This window comes from Gavialis gangeticus, unplaced genomic scaffold, assembly GCF_001723915.1.
Source record: "Gavialis gangeticus isolate Ggan-Ray unplaced genomic scaffold, GavGan_comp1, whole genome shotgun sequence".
Classification (NCBI taxonomy): Eukaryota; Metazoa; Chordata; order Crocodylia; family Gavialidae; genus Gavialis; species Gavialis gangeticus.
In genome coordinates this window covers 7938624-7955538 of record NW_017729014.1, presented here as the reverse complement: position 1 = coordinate 7955538, position 16915 = coordinate 7938624, and the positions used below count along the sequence as shown (strand labels likewise).

At 40.8% G+C, this 16915-nt stretch overlaps 1 protein-coding gene across 1 annotated transcript in view; it reads right to left on the bottom strand.

Moving 5' to 3' along the window:
• MORN1 (MORN repeat containing 1) overlaps window positions 1-16915 on the bottom strand; it is a 226750-nt gene that overhangs the window by 9438 nt on the left and 200397 nt on the right. The window contains exon 13 of the mRNA XM_019511542.1: window positions 15876-15949. Within this exon, the coding sequence (XP_019367087.1) occupies window positions 15876-15949 (74 nt within the window). The remainder of the gene's footprint in view (window positions 1-15875; window positions 15950-16915) is intronic.

The window sequence follows — 16915 nt, the reverse complement described above, 5'->3', positions numbered from 1 at the left end:
TCTGGCCTTGGTGTATGGGCATGCAAGTGTCCCACTGGGGGCCCCTGCCTTTCCCACAGATCGTTCCGGGGCTAGGGTAGGAGTGCCTTAGCCTGCTGAATTTACGAAGCTTGCCCAGTGGGCTTGCAGTGGCGTTAATCCCCCCCAACCCCTTCTATCTTGATAATGTCAGAGACTGTAAAACACTATAGCCTCAGTTCTGTAAACACTTACAATATGCTTGTGTTTATGCATATGATTATCAACAATTTCAATGGAAATACTCGTGTGTAAAGTCAGATCAGGACCTATGTATATACTGGACCAATCAGATGTAGCCATCTCTGGGACAGATTGATGACATGGCTATCCTAGTCTATAAAACATTGCATGCTCATAGGAAAGTGGGAGAAGAAGAGGGAAATTTTGACCAAGGACATAGGGTCAAGCTGTGTTTATTGTGAAAAGGACCTTTTTATCTTTGTCGTCCAAACAAAGCAAAGAAGACCTACATGGTAAAAATCTCCTTAACAACTGTGATACAAAGTAACCACATGAAAGTTAAATTTTTCCACCTCAAAAGAAAGGGAGGTTGAGTTGACCCTATAAAAAACAAGTATCATGTCTTTTGTATACCATGAAAAGCTTTGCTGGAAAATCTGTGGAAGTCAAAGCAGATGTTAAGTACCAAAAAAAAATGTTCAGATTGTTTTCGCCTACAGACTGTGAGGATGGATACATTTAGGAAATAAATGCTTGTTAGCTACTATATGTCTTGCATGGGGAGCTGGGAAAGAAAGGCACTTTTATTTACAGAATAATCGGGGTGTGAGACTGTGGTTCTTTTTCATGCAAATCTCCTACTTGCATCAGTGGAGATTCACACATGGAGCAAAACAAGATTTTCAGTGTCAGTTATAGAAGCACACTCCTGCAATATGGATGCATGACTTCAAGAACTGGATTAAAGCGTGATCCCAAGTAACAAGCTAGAGGGGATGGACCTCATAACTTGTTACTAAATCTTTGGGCCTTGAAGTCATGGTAAGCAAAGGGTTGTTTTTTTTAAAGCATCCTATTTGTACAGCCAAACATGCCAAGGATATTTGAACAAAATCCTACAGAACACTAACTTGTGACTCAGGTTAAGGGTCCCCTTTTCTTCTCCCATTCGCTATACTTCACCTACCTCTCCATCTATATGTGAAGGGAGCATTTGATAGCAGGATCCAAGTAAATGTCAAGGGAAATATCTACTACATATTCTGGTTCTGGTCTATTACTTTCTACTATAGTATTAGAGTCTTCTTTTTAAATTTTCTGTGCTACTCATAGTATGTGCCTTGAATAAGATTAATAAAGCCTGCAGTTCCTGCTACAGGGAGAAATATACTCAAGTGACAAAAATAACAATGCTGTCTGATTGTCTAACTTTTTAATTTTAAGGGAAGTATTTTTGTAATCTAAAAAATAATTGAAGTGGGTGTTGTTCTCCAAGGCACAGATGCTGGAGCAGCTCCTAGCAGCAGAGGTCCCTGTCAGTGTGAAGTAAGTCAGCAGAGGGGGCAGCAGGCATGAGGGCTCCTGTCAAAGGGACAGGCTCCCCCACAACTCCCTGTAGAGGAAGGGGGCAGTGCAGTGCAGGCAGAGCTTTAGTGGCTCCCCTATGCCTCTCCCTCGGGGTAGGTGTTACTGGCTAGGCAATGCAGCCCTGAAGGGGCAAGACATCTCACTGCCTGCCCAGGATTCAGGCGCCCTTAGAAACCTGCACCGGGACTTCCTCCCAGGACACCAGGTGGGCTGGGACTACATCTGACCCCAGTACCTGGCACAGCTTTCCCTGATCCACCCACCTCTGCCCCAGGCAAGCGCTTGGCCTCCGTGCTGAACACTGCGGGTGGGAGAGGCGGTGTCAGCTCCTGGGGGCTGTGCGCAGCTCAGCCCAGGCAGGCTGGGCACAAGGCAGCTGGGGGCTCAGCTCTCTAATTAGTCCGCCTGATCCAAGGTCGAGCTCCCAGCCACATTGTGCCTAGCCTGTGTGCTGAACTGCACAGAGACCCCAGGAGCTGATACCACCTCTCCCACCTGTAGTGTCTGGCATGGAGGCCAGGTGCTTGCGCAGGACAGAGGTGGGTGGAGCAGGGAAAGCTGTGCCGAGCACTGGGGGCAGATGCAGTCCCAGCCCATCTGCTGTCCCAGGTGGGAGCCCCAGCGCAGGCTTCTAAGGGCGTCATTATCTCTTAGAAAGTTGACAGTGAGGCAACCAACCCCTGCAGGGCTGCATTGGCTGGCCAGCAACCCTGCCCCAAATGAGAGGCATGGGGGAGCTGCTAGCAAAGACCCTGCCTATGCTGCACTGTCCCCCCTCTCTGCAGGGAGTTGCGGGGCACCTTTCCCCTGTGCTTTGATAGGAGCCCTCGCACCTCTGCTGGAACTGCCACTCCAGCTACAGTGTCTGCACTTGCAGAACAGCACCTGCTGCTTCTTCACCTTGGCGGCACCTGATGGCAGCTTGGGGACCCACGGGCTCAACTCCAGCTTGTTCTCATCTGATGCTGGGGAGACAGGAACCTGGGAAGGGGGTTAGAGCCAGGGCCAAGGCTGGAGCCAGGGCAAAGGCCAGGCCAGTCGCATCCGGGGGGACTAGAGGCTCCCACTCCGTTGCCCGGCACAGGGCTGCACCGCCTGACTATGTTGCCGCAGGCTTCCAGGGGCTGTCCAGGCTGCTGACCAGGGCAGGCTGCCTGGTGAGCCATGTTAAGGCACCTTAAGGTGTCTGCATGTAGGCACATGCCTAAATTGCCTTAATGTGCCTTAGGCTAAGGTGCATTAAGTTTAGGCATGCATACATTTCCATGTAGACATGCCTGAGGTTAACAAGGGGTGCCTCAAAGCTAAAAAGGTTGAGAACTACTGATCTAGAAGTATATGTGGTCGTGCATAGATACCCCTACCATTTTCTGTACTCAAAGGCCAGAACAGCTATCTACAACTACCAAATTCTCCTGTTACTACAACTAAATCCCCAGGCAAGAGATTCTGTAGGAGTCAATGAGCATGTTGGTATTTGCATGTTACATTCACAATTGCACAGGCCCCAGTCTAAGTTTAAATGCATTAAAGGAACTATACTTTCGATTCTGCTGTATTATAAGAAAAATACACTTCAGAATGAAACTTCGGAAGTGCACAAGAACCATGACTGGTGATAGGAGAAAGGAAGAAGAAATATAGATAGTAGAGTTTGGGACAATATTTTTTCTAATTAATAACCAAAAAGACCTATAGTTTTAACTGTGTAATGCAGTGGTGCTCAGTGTTGGCCCTGTGGGCTGAATGAACATACGCAGGGCCAGTCTGAGGGTAGGAGCCCCTCAGGCCAGATGACAAAGTGCCAGGGGCTGAATCTGGCCAGCAGCTGAGGTTTGAGCACCCCTGGTGCAATGTATTCATGTTTGAAAATGTTATTCTGTATACAAATTTGGGGTAAGTTTGACAAGCTGTAAAGATCATACAAGTGAAGGCTTAGTAGGCACTTTGCATAAATCTTGACTTATGCCTTCATTTCCTTCATCCTACCTATGGCAGCACGTTTCTCAGTGGCCTTACCTAACCTCAGTTTTTCAGAATCAGGCGTCTGCAAAACATTGCTGCCACTTCTCCAACTATATAAAAAAGCATGATCCAGATTACCCATACACTTAGCCAACTCCTCTGGCTCCTAGTTTAATTCAGGATCCAGTTCAATCCAATTCCTTTCATTTTAAAATTCTTCATGGATTCTACAAAATAGTCCTCTTTAAGCCTAAAGAAAATCACCCTTTTTGGTGGGGGGAGGAAACCTTCTCTGGAGCTCCTGCCTTCACATATACCTCTGCCATATAGGTATAACAGGCCTGATTCTCAATTATACTCTAAAGGGGAGTTTAAAGTGGATTGAAATGCAATGCAGTGAAAGTATTAAGGGGCTTTCACAGAGATGAAAATGAGTCCAATCTGTTTTCAAATTTTAACTGAAAACTTCTCTCAGCCCTTGCCCACCTCTTAATTTCTCCCTCCTTGTGCTAGTATTTAACATTGTATTATTAACTTTCTTAAGCATTTGGGAGACGTTTTGCATGAAAAATGCCATACAGAATGAAATGCCATGCCATATAATTGGGATTAATAATAGTAATAAAATTGGTACATGCTTTTAAAGCAGTCACCAAGCTGCTGTGTAAACAGAGGGTGACTGCATCAAGCTTCCAAGCAGTTACATTTTTGGTTAGGTAAGGAGAACCACAAATAAAAGACTTTGAGGAAAGAAAGTTATTTGCCCCTTTTATTGCCTAAATATGCCTGGAGAGTTTCAAAGCAACAGGAATCATTATAAAAGTGAACGGGAAATAAAATAAAAATGTTTTGTTGCCTTAGAAACACTCCTATTCTCTGTACCTTTCCTTTGTGACACATTAGCATTCTGTGTATTTTGGCACCAGAAAATATATTAAAACAAGTTTTTTCCTTCTTTTTTGCACAGACTGGGAATTTCTCTATATAGTGAAAAATATCTGCAGGAATGAGTTACACTGTAAAAAAGCAGCAAGAAAACAGAGCCAAGTTTCTTAAATATTTGATTTTATTCTGTCTACAGCAATTAATCCTAAAAGTCTCTTACCAGGGGAGTGTGTTTTCTGGCTGCAGATGCAAGGGACTCCCATTGATAACAATGGAAGTCATGCACTTGGTGCATATCAAAAGTCAGAATCTGACTCCAATGTATTCTTGTGAAATAGAACAAAGCCTTTGGGATTGTGGGCAGTGAATTTTATTCTGCTGAGCTGAATCTCTTTCTTAAGGATATGAGAATTAGAAAATAAGTTTAAGTTGGCTTTTGGACTAGTAACTAGACAAATCTTTCTAACAGATCCCTGTGAAGTCTCTGTACAAAAGGCAAAGCATAATGCAAGTTGTTTAAACTGTTGAGAAAATGGTAAGATACTTGAAAGAAATGGAGTTTTAACTGAGACTCAATAGTAATGGATTTTCAACTAAATATGTGATTATTTATGACACCCTGGCTGACAAAGCATTTTGTCTAGTGATCTGCAAAAGCACACTAAAGCTGCCTCCTTGTGTTGTATTAAATTAAATGTATTAACAGGACAAAGATGTAAAAGTATAGCCAATAGACCTGGTGTGGAAATAAAAGTGCAATGGTAAGGATTTTACATATAGTGACTTTTATACTAATGAATCTCAAAACATGTTACAAATGATATAGGAATCACAGCTGACATGAAGCTTCTTCTGGTGCAAAATGCAGCATCATATGATAATTTAGGAGTGGAAGTGAAGAATACTGCATGCAATAAAAATTACCAGGGTTATATGGTTCGGCAGGATGTTATTATCGACCCTGGAATATAGCCAGGGCACCTGGGTTAACACTATACTCTTGGAAGAAGCACTTTGAAACTTCTGCTAATTTATATTAAAGATGAGTAAGAGTTAAAAACAAAAATGGGGTAGTTCAGCTTCTTATTTATAGTTTTAATTTTCCTTCAGGTCTTGCATCTCAGGATACAATGAAGTATATTGTCACACCACAGAAAGCCAGGAGAGATACCTTTCATTCCAGTCACTAAAAGGATCCTGCTATACAAGATAGTATCGTGTAGCAATGAAATAGAGCACTTAAATATTCTAACATGCAGAGCTGCTGTGTGATCCAGCACCAAGTACACACAGATTTCACATTGCCATGGAATGAAATGTCTTTTCACACAAAATGTCAGGATGACTGTAGAACTTAGCAGCACAAGTCTGTCCTGCAGATTCTACCCTTCTGCTGCTTATTATAATTGCTTGATATTTAAAGCAAGTTCAAGAATCCTGCTCCGTTATCACTAGATAATGAAACTCAACAGAATCAGAGCCCAATATGCAGACATGTAGTTAGAAGGCAAAATACAAAGAAGCAGAAAACACAACATAACCTATCCCTTATCTATTAAGTCAGTGCATGTTACAACTGAAAGGACCAATAGTCAGGGTCGACCCAGCACACATTCAACAGCAGATGCATCATGCCCTGAAAACCTACATATTTACACTTAGCTGCGGACTCCTTTATAATACATATTTCTTACTTTCCTTACCAAAAGTTACATTTAATACTACATTGTGAAGCATTTGGGCATTAACATTCATAAATACGAGTAAGTGGTACTGTGCTCTGAGCCAGCAGGGAAACTCTTCTCTATAACTCCGTATGAGTGCTTAAGTTCCACACAGAATACTGTCACAAGCCTGTCCTGAAAAAAAGGGCTGGCTGGCTAATGACCAACCTTTGCCCAAAAACCTGCTACCTGATGAGAAGAAAACATATACTTTGCTGACTTGTGGAGCAACTAAAAAACCAGTTGCTAAATAAAGTCAGTGGTTCGCAACCTTTTTTAAACTTAAGGTACCCCTTGTTAGATGCAAGACACTCCTTGGAAAATTCCAGCTCTTACTTTTCACTCGTTTTTTGATTACAGGAACATAGTACAACAAGTCTTATGTTGCAAAGAACTCAGAAAGAACACAAATCATAATGTTTTTAACACTGTGGATTCCTATTTGAAATCTCTCGGTTTACCTTGTCAATCATGTTTGTACACCTAACAGTGCTAACATTGTCTTATACCCCACAGCACCCCTTAAAGGATTTCAGGGCACCTTAAGGTGCTGCGACACCCTGGTTGGGAATCACTGCTTTAGATTTATCAATCCGGTCTTTCTGTTGGAGCAGGAAGAATAACTTGAAAAACCTGTTTTTAATTGCTACAACTCTAGTCTCCCCTTCTGCACTAGATCTAAGGGGGGGAAAAACAGGATATGGCTGTAAAGGGCTCCTTTCCCCATTTCTTGGGTGCTGACATAGCAGATTGCTCTGAAGGTTATGGGCACACTTGCTCTGGCTCTGCCCTGCCAGTTACTACAAGAGCTGAAGAACCCAAGGCAAGAGGCAGCTGTAGTCTGGCCTTTGAAGAGGTCAGAGTTTCTAGCTCAGGAATGCTTTGGACAGCTCCCAAGGGAAGGCTAGGGCAAAGGATAAAAGATGTTGAAGAGCAAAGCAGAAGGCAAGGGGTATTTGAAATAAGGTATTTTATCTGCAATGAATGGTGTTTGAGACTGTTATGAAACTGCACAAGGGGCACACCATGCATGTGGGTGTGAAAAGGTATTTGTGCACTCCTCTACTTCTAAAACAGGTGTAAGATGTTAAGGACCAAATTTCCAGACAACCTGAAACCAGGCACTGTTGGACCCCTATAAACAGGGAGGGAGTGTTGCTATGGCAATGATGGTCCAAGAGATAGGTGAAAAGCAAGGATTTTTTTCAAGGGTTTCCTCAGAACCTGCAGAAGGGCATTTTGTGCCCAAAAGCTTATCTAACATCTCTCCCAGCTTGCAGTGGGGCTAATAAAAGATATCATGGAAAAACCTTTGCTCCTTGCAAGCCCCTATCTTGATTTTTTTTTTACTTGAAGTACAATATTCAGCCATTGGAGGTCTTTGCGTGCTATATAAAATCCAGACAAGGTATGATCCCTGGTTTAAACAGAAGGGAAGGGAGACAAAGCTAGGACTCAATCTGAGCAGAAGTTCATTTGTCCTAGTGGTTATAGGGGCTTTTCTTGAAAAAGCTACTCTTGGTTAAAATGACTGAGTATAGCATGGTTGCCCCCACGCTGGGATTCCTAGTTAAAGTCAAACCTAAAACTCACATCAGAAAATATGACTCTCAATGTTATAAATACTTAAAGCTATAAATACTTAACATACACATGATCTCCCATGCCATGTTTTTGGAGTTTTTGGAGTAACCTCCAAATATTTAACATTATTGATTCTATTTACCACCTATTCCCAAGAATAAATATTTCAAAGGTGTTTTTCCATTTTCCAGTCTCCGATATCAACTTTAATAAAAACCTTTTCACTCCAGCTTTGGAGAAGTGGTAAGACTCCAGTTTTGACAAAACACTTTACATAGTACATGAATATAAAATATTCTCCTAAAAATGCAACAGCTTTGCACTAATCTGTAATCACCACCACAGCTTGTCCCTAAACTATTTTTTTAAAATCATGTTTACCCTGATCCAATAATTCTGTGTATGCCAAATGCCCAATTTTACATGGTGAAGGACTGTCCCAGTATACTAGAATGTCCTTTTCTTAGAAAAGCTCATCTTTAATTTAACAGCAAAGCATATTTTGTTGTGATGCTGCAAAGACTTATGTGCATTCTTAAATTCATATCCTCATTCACTTCAATATGGCTATTCTCAATTTATAAAATTAGCCATATCCAGTAACCTTTTTAAGATCATGGTTTAACACTACAACAGCACAGCCAATTTTTTCCCCTCCTTAGGCTTTAGAAAACATTCCAGCTATGATTACCTTATTTCAAATTCCAACTCCTATTAACTGAAACTAACAAACATTAAAACTAAAACAGCAACAAAACACCAGCAACCATCACTCTTCTGGGGATATGCTAGTGTGGGTTAGGGCCTCAGCCCTCTCTTTCTCTTATGCTGGTACTGGAATTGCATGCTGTTTTCATATGCACAATTATGAGGACAATGCCTTTTTCAAACTTGGGAAACTATCCTTCTTTTTCTCTGGTATGGTATTAATTGTAAATGAATAACATTTAGACTGCTAGAATGCATTCTTCCATGGTTAAGGAAGCCCTTCAATCACTTCTGATTTCATCAAGATACTGTTTCCATGCTTCTCTTTGCAAACTTCATTATTTCTCCTTTATTGCTTACATACCACCATGTATTATGTTACTTTTGCTCTTTCTCCCTCTTAACATTCCTTTTCTCCAAAATGCAAACCTCATAAAGGACTTCAAAACTGTTATCCCGGTGTAGATTTGGAATAAACAGATGTGTTTAGGAGATTTTTAGGCACCAAGATTAAGGGCAAAAGAAATGCTCCCCTCCACACCACTGGAGTACTGGATCCAACATCCAGAAATGATGTTCTAGTCCGTAGTCTGAGAAGACACACATTTTAACAGTTAGGGTCACTAATCACTAGAAAACTTATTAAGGGATGTGGTAGTCTTCCACACTCAAAGACTCTAAAGTATCTTTGTAAAAGACCTTAAGGAATCACTTGGGAAAATTCTCTGGTCTGTGTTATCGAGAAGGGCAGACCAGATGAGCATAATACTCTTGTTTTGCCTTAAAATCTATGACATATGAACGTACAAGATGCTGTTCAGTTATCTGTAAATAAAAATCTTCAACTTCTTTATTTCCCTCCCCATATGTTCTAAAAAATACAATGACATTTAAAACAGAGAAAAAGAAATATCACACACTCTCTCTCTCTTCCCCAAATAAAATGCTTTTTGCACCAATGCTACTTAATAATGCTGTAGCACAGAAAGAGAAAATAGAGCTAGCAATGCATGCTGTGATGCCATGCAAAAATCAGTCACATGCATCTGAATTGAATTCTATACATGATTTATACATGCTGCAGAGTGATTTCTTGACAACAAATGTTAGGAAGGGTCAGTTCTGTGTTGTGGAGTGTTTTCTTGACAACAGTGCTGCAGGGACCCCAAAATAAATATATACATATGTATAGGATGCATAAAGTGTGTGTTTGCTATTTTAGTAATTTGTGTCCTTGAGATCTCTTTACATTTTACTGCTTATTCTCTACAGCCATTGGAATGAGATGATTATTTTTACAAGGTATCAGTTAGGCACATTCCAACAAGTACAGAACTGTTTGTAAGAATTAGCTCAGCACACCTTGCCTTAATTAAGGAAGATTCTGTGGTGGAGCAAACAAGTAGGATTTTTTCTTTATGGCATGTGATGTGATTAGTTTTGATACTCAGAGCTATGGGTTATCATGCTAAAAGTTTTAACAGAACCAGGAGACTATTCTTGAACTAATGTCAAATGATCCCTGAATAGACTGCAGTAAGAGTATTCTGAGAGCAAGAGACCATAGTTTCTTTCAGCTGAAGCTTTCTGAAGAATAATTAAAATCAGCTCTGGAAAAGTGCTCAGCACAAGTCTTAGAAAACAGACACAGTATTTTTGCAATAATACAAAAGATCGCTAATTGACAATGAAGAGTTGGTCAAAGCTTTTTTTTTCAGTCCAGAGACTAGGACAGTTGGGTTGATCTTTACTTTAAAACATTATGCTGTTTTAAGATGCCTAATCAAAACTGTCTTTTACAAATGTTAATCTGAAGCAATATTTTTTATTTACATCATTTTTCCTGAATATCTTACCTAGAGATTCCCCTTATTAAAAACACTGAATTAAATTCCCCTCTTTACTCTCCGAGTACATGCAGAATAGCAAAAGAGAGGATTTGGCCCACCGTGGTACTCAGGTAAGAAAAACAGGCCAGATCATAATGTTCACTTTTAAGCAGAACTCTCCAGGGAGTATCAGAATATGAGCTATGCTCATTCATTCTTTGGGGTAGTCTCAGTCTTCTGTGCCTTTACTGCAGTGTCGATACCTGTTTTTGGGCTCAACTGAGGACAGCCAAACTGTGTAATAACAGTGAAGCTGTAGAGTGGGTAGATTACTGAACCCTGCGAGTGAGATTCTACATTACAATTAGCTCTTGTTAAAGGCTCATTAACTAGTGCTAAGTGCTCTTTAGGCATCTTAAAGTTAGGCCACTTGAGGCGAGGGTTATCTTTGAGCTGTGCCAGGCAGATTGACTTAGCATAACTTCTAAATGTTCCATGGAGATAAAAAAAAAACAATCTGCAGTCTTCCAGTAACCCAGGAGGCACCACTCCAAGGCAGATTATCTGTCCTCCTGGACTCTGATGCCCCGCAAGACAGGCTGGATAGCACTGGTTGGTGAATGAGGAAAGAGGTGAAGTGAGGGAGGGGAGAGGGGAGCTGCTGGGCTGTGGAGGCCCCAGCAAGTATGGGTATGGGTATGGGTGGGTGTGTGTTCTGGGGCTGGTGGGGGGTGCTGGGGCTGCGGTATGTGCGTGTGTGTCTGTGTGCTGGGCTGGAGGCTGGGGAGGGGCTTGTTGCTGCTAGAGAGCCAGTTGAGCAGCACAGTAATGGAGCAAACTTGCCAGCTATTAGCCATGTCCCTGCTCACTAGCTCCCTTGCAACAGGTCAGAGCTGTGTACATTACAGAAGGTTTTAACCCTGAACATTCAAGTGCTTGCAGCACATGTTAACTTTAACAACAACCTAATGACCTAAAGGTTTGCATGTGCTGTAACATGTTAGCAGCTGATGAGTGGTGTTAGCTCATGGTACCACTTGAAAGGCTAGCCAACTTGAGTTAAAAGCATCAGCATATTCAAGTTAAGGCTTTTTGTTTGTGGACAGGATATGTTGGGGAAATACATGAATTATAACAGAAGTTAACTTTGCAGTGAAGAAAAGCCCTTTTCCTTTCAAGGAGAACTTTCTCACATAAAAGGAGTGCCAGTAATGCAATACTTTTTAAATGGAGTACTGTATTTCCAGGTTAGATTACTGAAATGTGGGTGTCCCCTGAAGACCATTCAAAAGCTATAACTTGTGCAGAAGGCATTGGCTTGCCTGCTTCATGTAGTAAACTAGTACAAAACTGCCACACATGGGCACTGCCCCACATCCCCATGGTGTGCAATGCCAAGAGTTAATTTGAACACATAAAGCCATATTTGATAGTGAACTTGGCTATAACGGTAACTGAAGACTGAATCCCAGCTCAGTCCAAGTGAATGGCAAAACTTCCATTCCTTTCAATGGAGCCAGGATCCTTCCTTGTATTTATCTTTGTGTCCACTGTTGTGGCAACAGAACCAGATGACCTACTTCTGTTGATGGCCCTTGAGTTTGAAAAGCATGGTTAAATTCAGTGGAAAGTCATTGGCTATGAAACTCACTCCCCCTGCTGGTGCACCTAAGAACCCAGTTACTTAGTTTGGTACATGGTGCCAGACTCAAAATTTTTGGATAAACCTTTGAACAACTAGATCAAAAACTATAAAGACATTTTCTCTTTGTATGTTGGTTTGTTTTATGTTTTCCCCTCTTTTTCTGGTTGGCCAGGTGGCTCAAAGGAAGGTCAAAAGAGGGTTAACTGTGTTGCAAACTGTGGGCATTTAAACACTGACATTTTCCTTCCATACATAGTGGGTGCATCTACACATTCATTAATGTGCAGTGGCTACTGTGCATTTAATTTAGTGCTTGTATAATCAAGCACTAAAAAATGTGCAGTAACCAGAGTTACTGCGCAGTAGCGCCAGCGAATGCCTTTTTAGTGACACTTACTGAGCAGTAGCCTAATAATACTGCACAGTAGCATATCAGCACTGTCCATGCTGTGACGCGTAACTGCAGTGTTATTAGGCTATTGTTCAGGTAGTGTCTTGTGTAGACATGTGCAGTGTCTCTAGATGCCATACAGATGGACATATTATTTCTAAACTTAAAAGAATCTTAAGACTGTCTCAAAAGCTGACAGTAGATATTAGCAATATTCAGAAGCACCTAAGCCTTTAGGGTGACAAGTTCTTTAAAGACTAATTTAAATATTTCTCTAAAAATTTCTTTGGCACAAGTGTGCTCCCCTCCACCCCTGGTCTTTAGTGTGTCACTGCTTATATATAAATTAGAGATCTAAAACTATAGTATTGTTTGGCAACCTAGTCATTTTTCCTATAATAGTAAGAACAGAATTGTTCTTTGCGTTATATTTTTATAATACTTTACCTGATTCTGCAAAGACTTAAATATGTGCAAGGCTTCACTTGCAAGAACAGCCCCTTAAATCTGAGTGGGACTACTAAAAAAAGATAAATTAGCACATGCAGGATTAGCTGCAAAGAATCCAATTCTGCTAAAAGTCAAGTGCTATTAATTTCCATATATATCAGATCAGATCAACTCAAGCTGTGGAGTTCTCCATGTTGATCTCCTACACTGCATTTCCTGTTACCTTGAAAAGAATAAGTGTGAAGAACAGTATAACCGAAATGTAAGCAGATGCAAAGGGAGTAAGGATCTCTTAGCTAGATATTGGGGGACACGTTTTTCAAATCAGGAAGAAATAAAGCTCAATGAAATTCATGAATGATTTATTGCAGCTCCCCAAGTAATCACTCCCGACCACCATTAAGAATATAACTTTCCTTACAAAGAATTACACTTGGCTTCAAAGACAGGCCTTGTAACCTCCTTAATCTTTAATAGAGCCTGCAACAATTACTATAAGGTATTAAACTATCTACAAATTACATACCCTATGTGATTATCTCACTTTTCGATAGACATTTTTTGGGATCATAAATAACAGTAAAATTACCATAAAAGCTAATACTACTGTACTTAAAGAAAATCATTATGTAAAGGTTTATGAATTTTGCAGTCATTAATGGACGTAAGTTAATGGGCCATAGGCTTTCCAGAATATGATACCAGATATTTTTCAACCAATGAAACTTCCAGAGATACAAAAACCTTCAGAGGTCACCAACTTCAAAAATGAAAAAGAAAGTTATAGCTTTATACTAATGAGAATAAAAAAGAAGCACAAGCATGAAAGCAAATATCACATATGACAATGATTCTTTAAGTAGACCAGTAAAATAAGAAACTGAACTCTGACTCTTCAGTCCCATAGTATCAAAAGAGTCAGAATCAAAATATGCAAGATAAATAAAACAAGTTTTGAAAGAGCTTTTTCTCTAAACTAATGGGAGTGTGTCATGAACCCGACCCTAAACTAGGTTTGTGGGGTGTCATGAAGATTTTTTGGTGTTCATTTCACTGGCGTGTGGGGTCTCATTGGAGAGCCAATGTTATGATTTATCCAGTTATATCACTTTTATCACTGTATTGGTTATGTTACACCATCTGTATATATCTTTATTATTCTGGATATGGTTTAATCAAGGAAGGGGAGCGGGCACAACTACTAAATCTCTCTTACTATTGTGATACTAGGGCAAGTGCCACTCCCAAGTATAGACAGAAGAGGCAGGTAGAATGGGCACCCAAGTTATTGTCTGTCTGTAATGGGCAAATCAACTCCTCTATGACCCAACCACACTGAATGGATCCAGATCATGCCAGGACAAGAAATGCAAAACCTGCCAACACATCACCACCACCACAACAAAACCAACACCATTCCTGGATCTTACCTCCAGAAATGTTATATATCTCATCCAATGCACCAAATGCCTTTATGGAAAATATGTAGGAGAAACCAAACAACAACTGTGCACCAGAATGAATGCACACTGAAAATCTATCAAAGACAAGAATACCCAAGTACCTGTGGGGGCACACTTCTCACAAGACAACCACTCCCTCTCTGATCTCTCAGTTCTAATCCTCAAAGGAAACTTACAAAACACCTTTTATAGATGAGCCTACAAACTTCACTTCATAAATCTACTGGATACAAAAATTAATGGACTTAATATAGACATTGGATTTATAACACATTACATCTGAGTCATTACGTACCTGCCAGACCTGACCTCTTACATTTTTTCCTCTCCTCTCCTCCTTTTCTGCCCTTTATCTTCTTAATTTCCAGCTATTTCCCTTTTCACAGACAGCCTCTTTTCTACCTTGAATTACTACTATTGTAGAGTCCCCCTTACTCACCTTTGGTTTTTTTCCCCATCAGCCAGAAAATGTCAGGTGTCTTACAGAGAGACCTTCTGGAGGATTATGGAGATGCACGAGGAATTGGGGCAATGCTGAGGGAGGTGTGGCTTGGAGATATTATAAGGGCTGTTTGTAAGGCAGCCAGGGGCTTTTGATTTTTTCCTGGTTGGAGAAAGGTTCAAGGCCCCAGGACTCACAGCCAGGACTGGCAAAACTATCAGGAAGGCTGAGTTCTGGAGATACAGGTAGGACTCTCAGGAGGGCTAGGGAATAGCCAGGTATGAGGGTAAGCAACTTTATTTGTCTTTTTGTTCCGTCTCCACAACCCAAAAGGAAGGCCACTTAGGGTCGGCAGATTCCCCTGCTGCATCCGTGAGCTCTGGTATCTGGTGGAGCTGAGATCTGCAGGGGGAAGCAGTTATCTCAGGACAAACCTTGTTCTGTTTCTTGGTACAAGTGGCAGAACACTAGGGAGAAACATGTGGCTCTGGGGACACCCTGTAGATGGGTTTGTGACAGAAGATTGACCACATTCCTTGGTCATCTGTTTCAGTGGCACAGGTGTGTTCAACATACACACCTTTTCCTTCACTCTTGAGCCTCTATGTCTGGGAAGCTTCCTTCATAGAACAGCAGAAACATCTTCCACTTTCTACAGGGAAGTGAGAGTACCATGATACCATACAATGATCTTTTCTGCAACCACTCACAAGAATTTTTAGAAATGGACATGAAAGTAAATAATTGTGTTTTGTTAAATGATATAATAATAATATAACACACTACAGCACATGAAATAAGTTTCTGGTATCCCTTTTATTTTCAGCAGGACACTTACTCAATCTCTCCCCTCCAGTAAGGAGGTCAGAATGATCTACTTCTTTCCTCAATGCCGCTTGCACACAGAGGGTCAGTTCTATGTCTAGTATAATTAGATATGTCTCCGGTATCTTGGCTTATATAAATCAACACAGCTGAGTTAAAGATCTGGTCCCAAGAGGAAAGGTCAGGTCAGGAGACAGCAAGCACTTACTCACATTCAAGGTTTCCTGATTTGCCACCTTGCTACTGCCAAACCACTATGTATGTTGAAGCATTTAAAAGTAAGTTCTTACAACAAAAACTTCCTTCCAGATATGACTCTATTTACTTTTTAGTAATCAACTCCCAAAACATTTCACTTGATGTGTACAGCAATGCAGACTGTGAGCAATCCTTACCTGGCAAAACGCTACAGTTCTTCATGGAGCACTGATCGTTTTTTAACTCGTGCCGTTTGGATGTCATCTCAGATCTGTAGAATATTAAAACATGATAATATTGTCTCCAATCTTTAGGATATAAAAAACATGATAATGGCACCAAAATCATAGAAATATAGTGCAAAGAGCTCATGTGACAATGCAGGACTGTACCCTATACTACACTGGTATTTTCTAGCATTTAAATTAGTTTATAACCTTATTATAGCATATTTTCTAGCAGGGTTTTTACCAGATATCTCCATTTTAACTATCTCCATGTAATCAATAAAACCATCAACTAAACCTACATTTCAGAATCCCTTTTCAAGCTTTTGAAAAAAATATGCTAATTAAAAGGATGCAATAAACCTAGATTTAACAAATGAGTTTTAAAGTAATCCATGTATACTCCACTGGGCTTGAGTAGGGTACTGGCTAGAGAAAATATGAAGTAAAGATGTGCTTTAAACTAAGCTCCAATCCTACTTTCACTGAAATAATTGAGAGAACCTCCATTAATTAGCAGTGGTTCACACACCTATGTGCTTATAGGTATGGTGATATCCAGAATATTTTTATCACTCTGCAGTTACCTGATAGTAAAACTCATCCCTCATATAAACTGCAGGGCTTAGATGTTGATAAACTGAGTTTTACTTTATTCACTTTTCAAGGCTGGATTTAAAAATAAGTAATGATTCCAGTATTGTATTATCCAAAGAAATAAACTCCACAGTGAAGTCAAAGAGCTAGGAGAGCACCAATAAAGATTTTTTCGGCTGATACCAATGACTGATTATTAACCAGCCATATCGGCTGATACCGGTCTGATTGCTGATATGCAGCCCAGCAGCTTGGAGAGCAGTGCCCAGCCAGTAAGTGTTGGGGGAAGCAGAATTGGGGAGGGAAGGGGCACTGGGGGGACAGACTGAGCCTGCCACAATGAGGAAGGGGTGAAGGCAGGCTGCCTGCTGTGGGCTCAGGGCCAGGGGCTGCACCAGCCTCTTCCCAGTGGA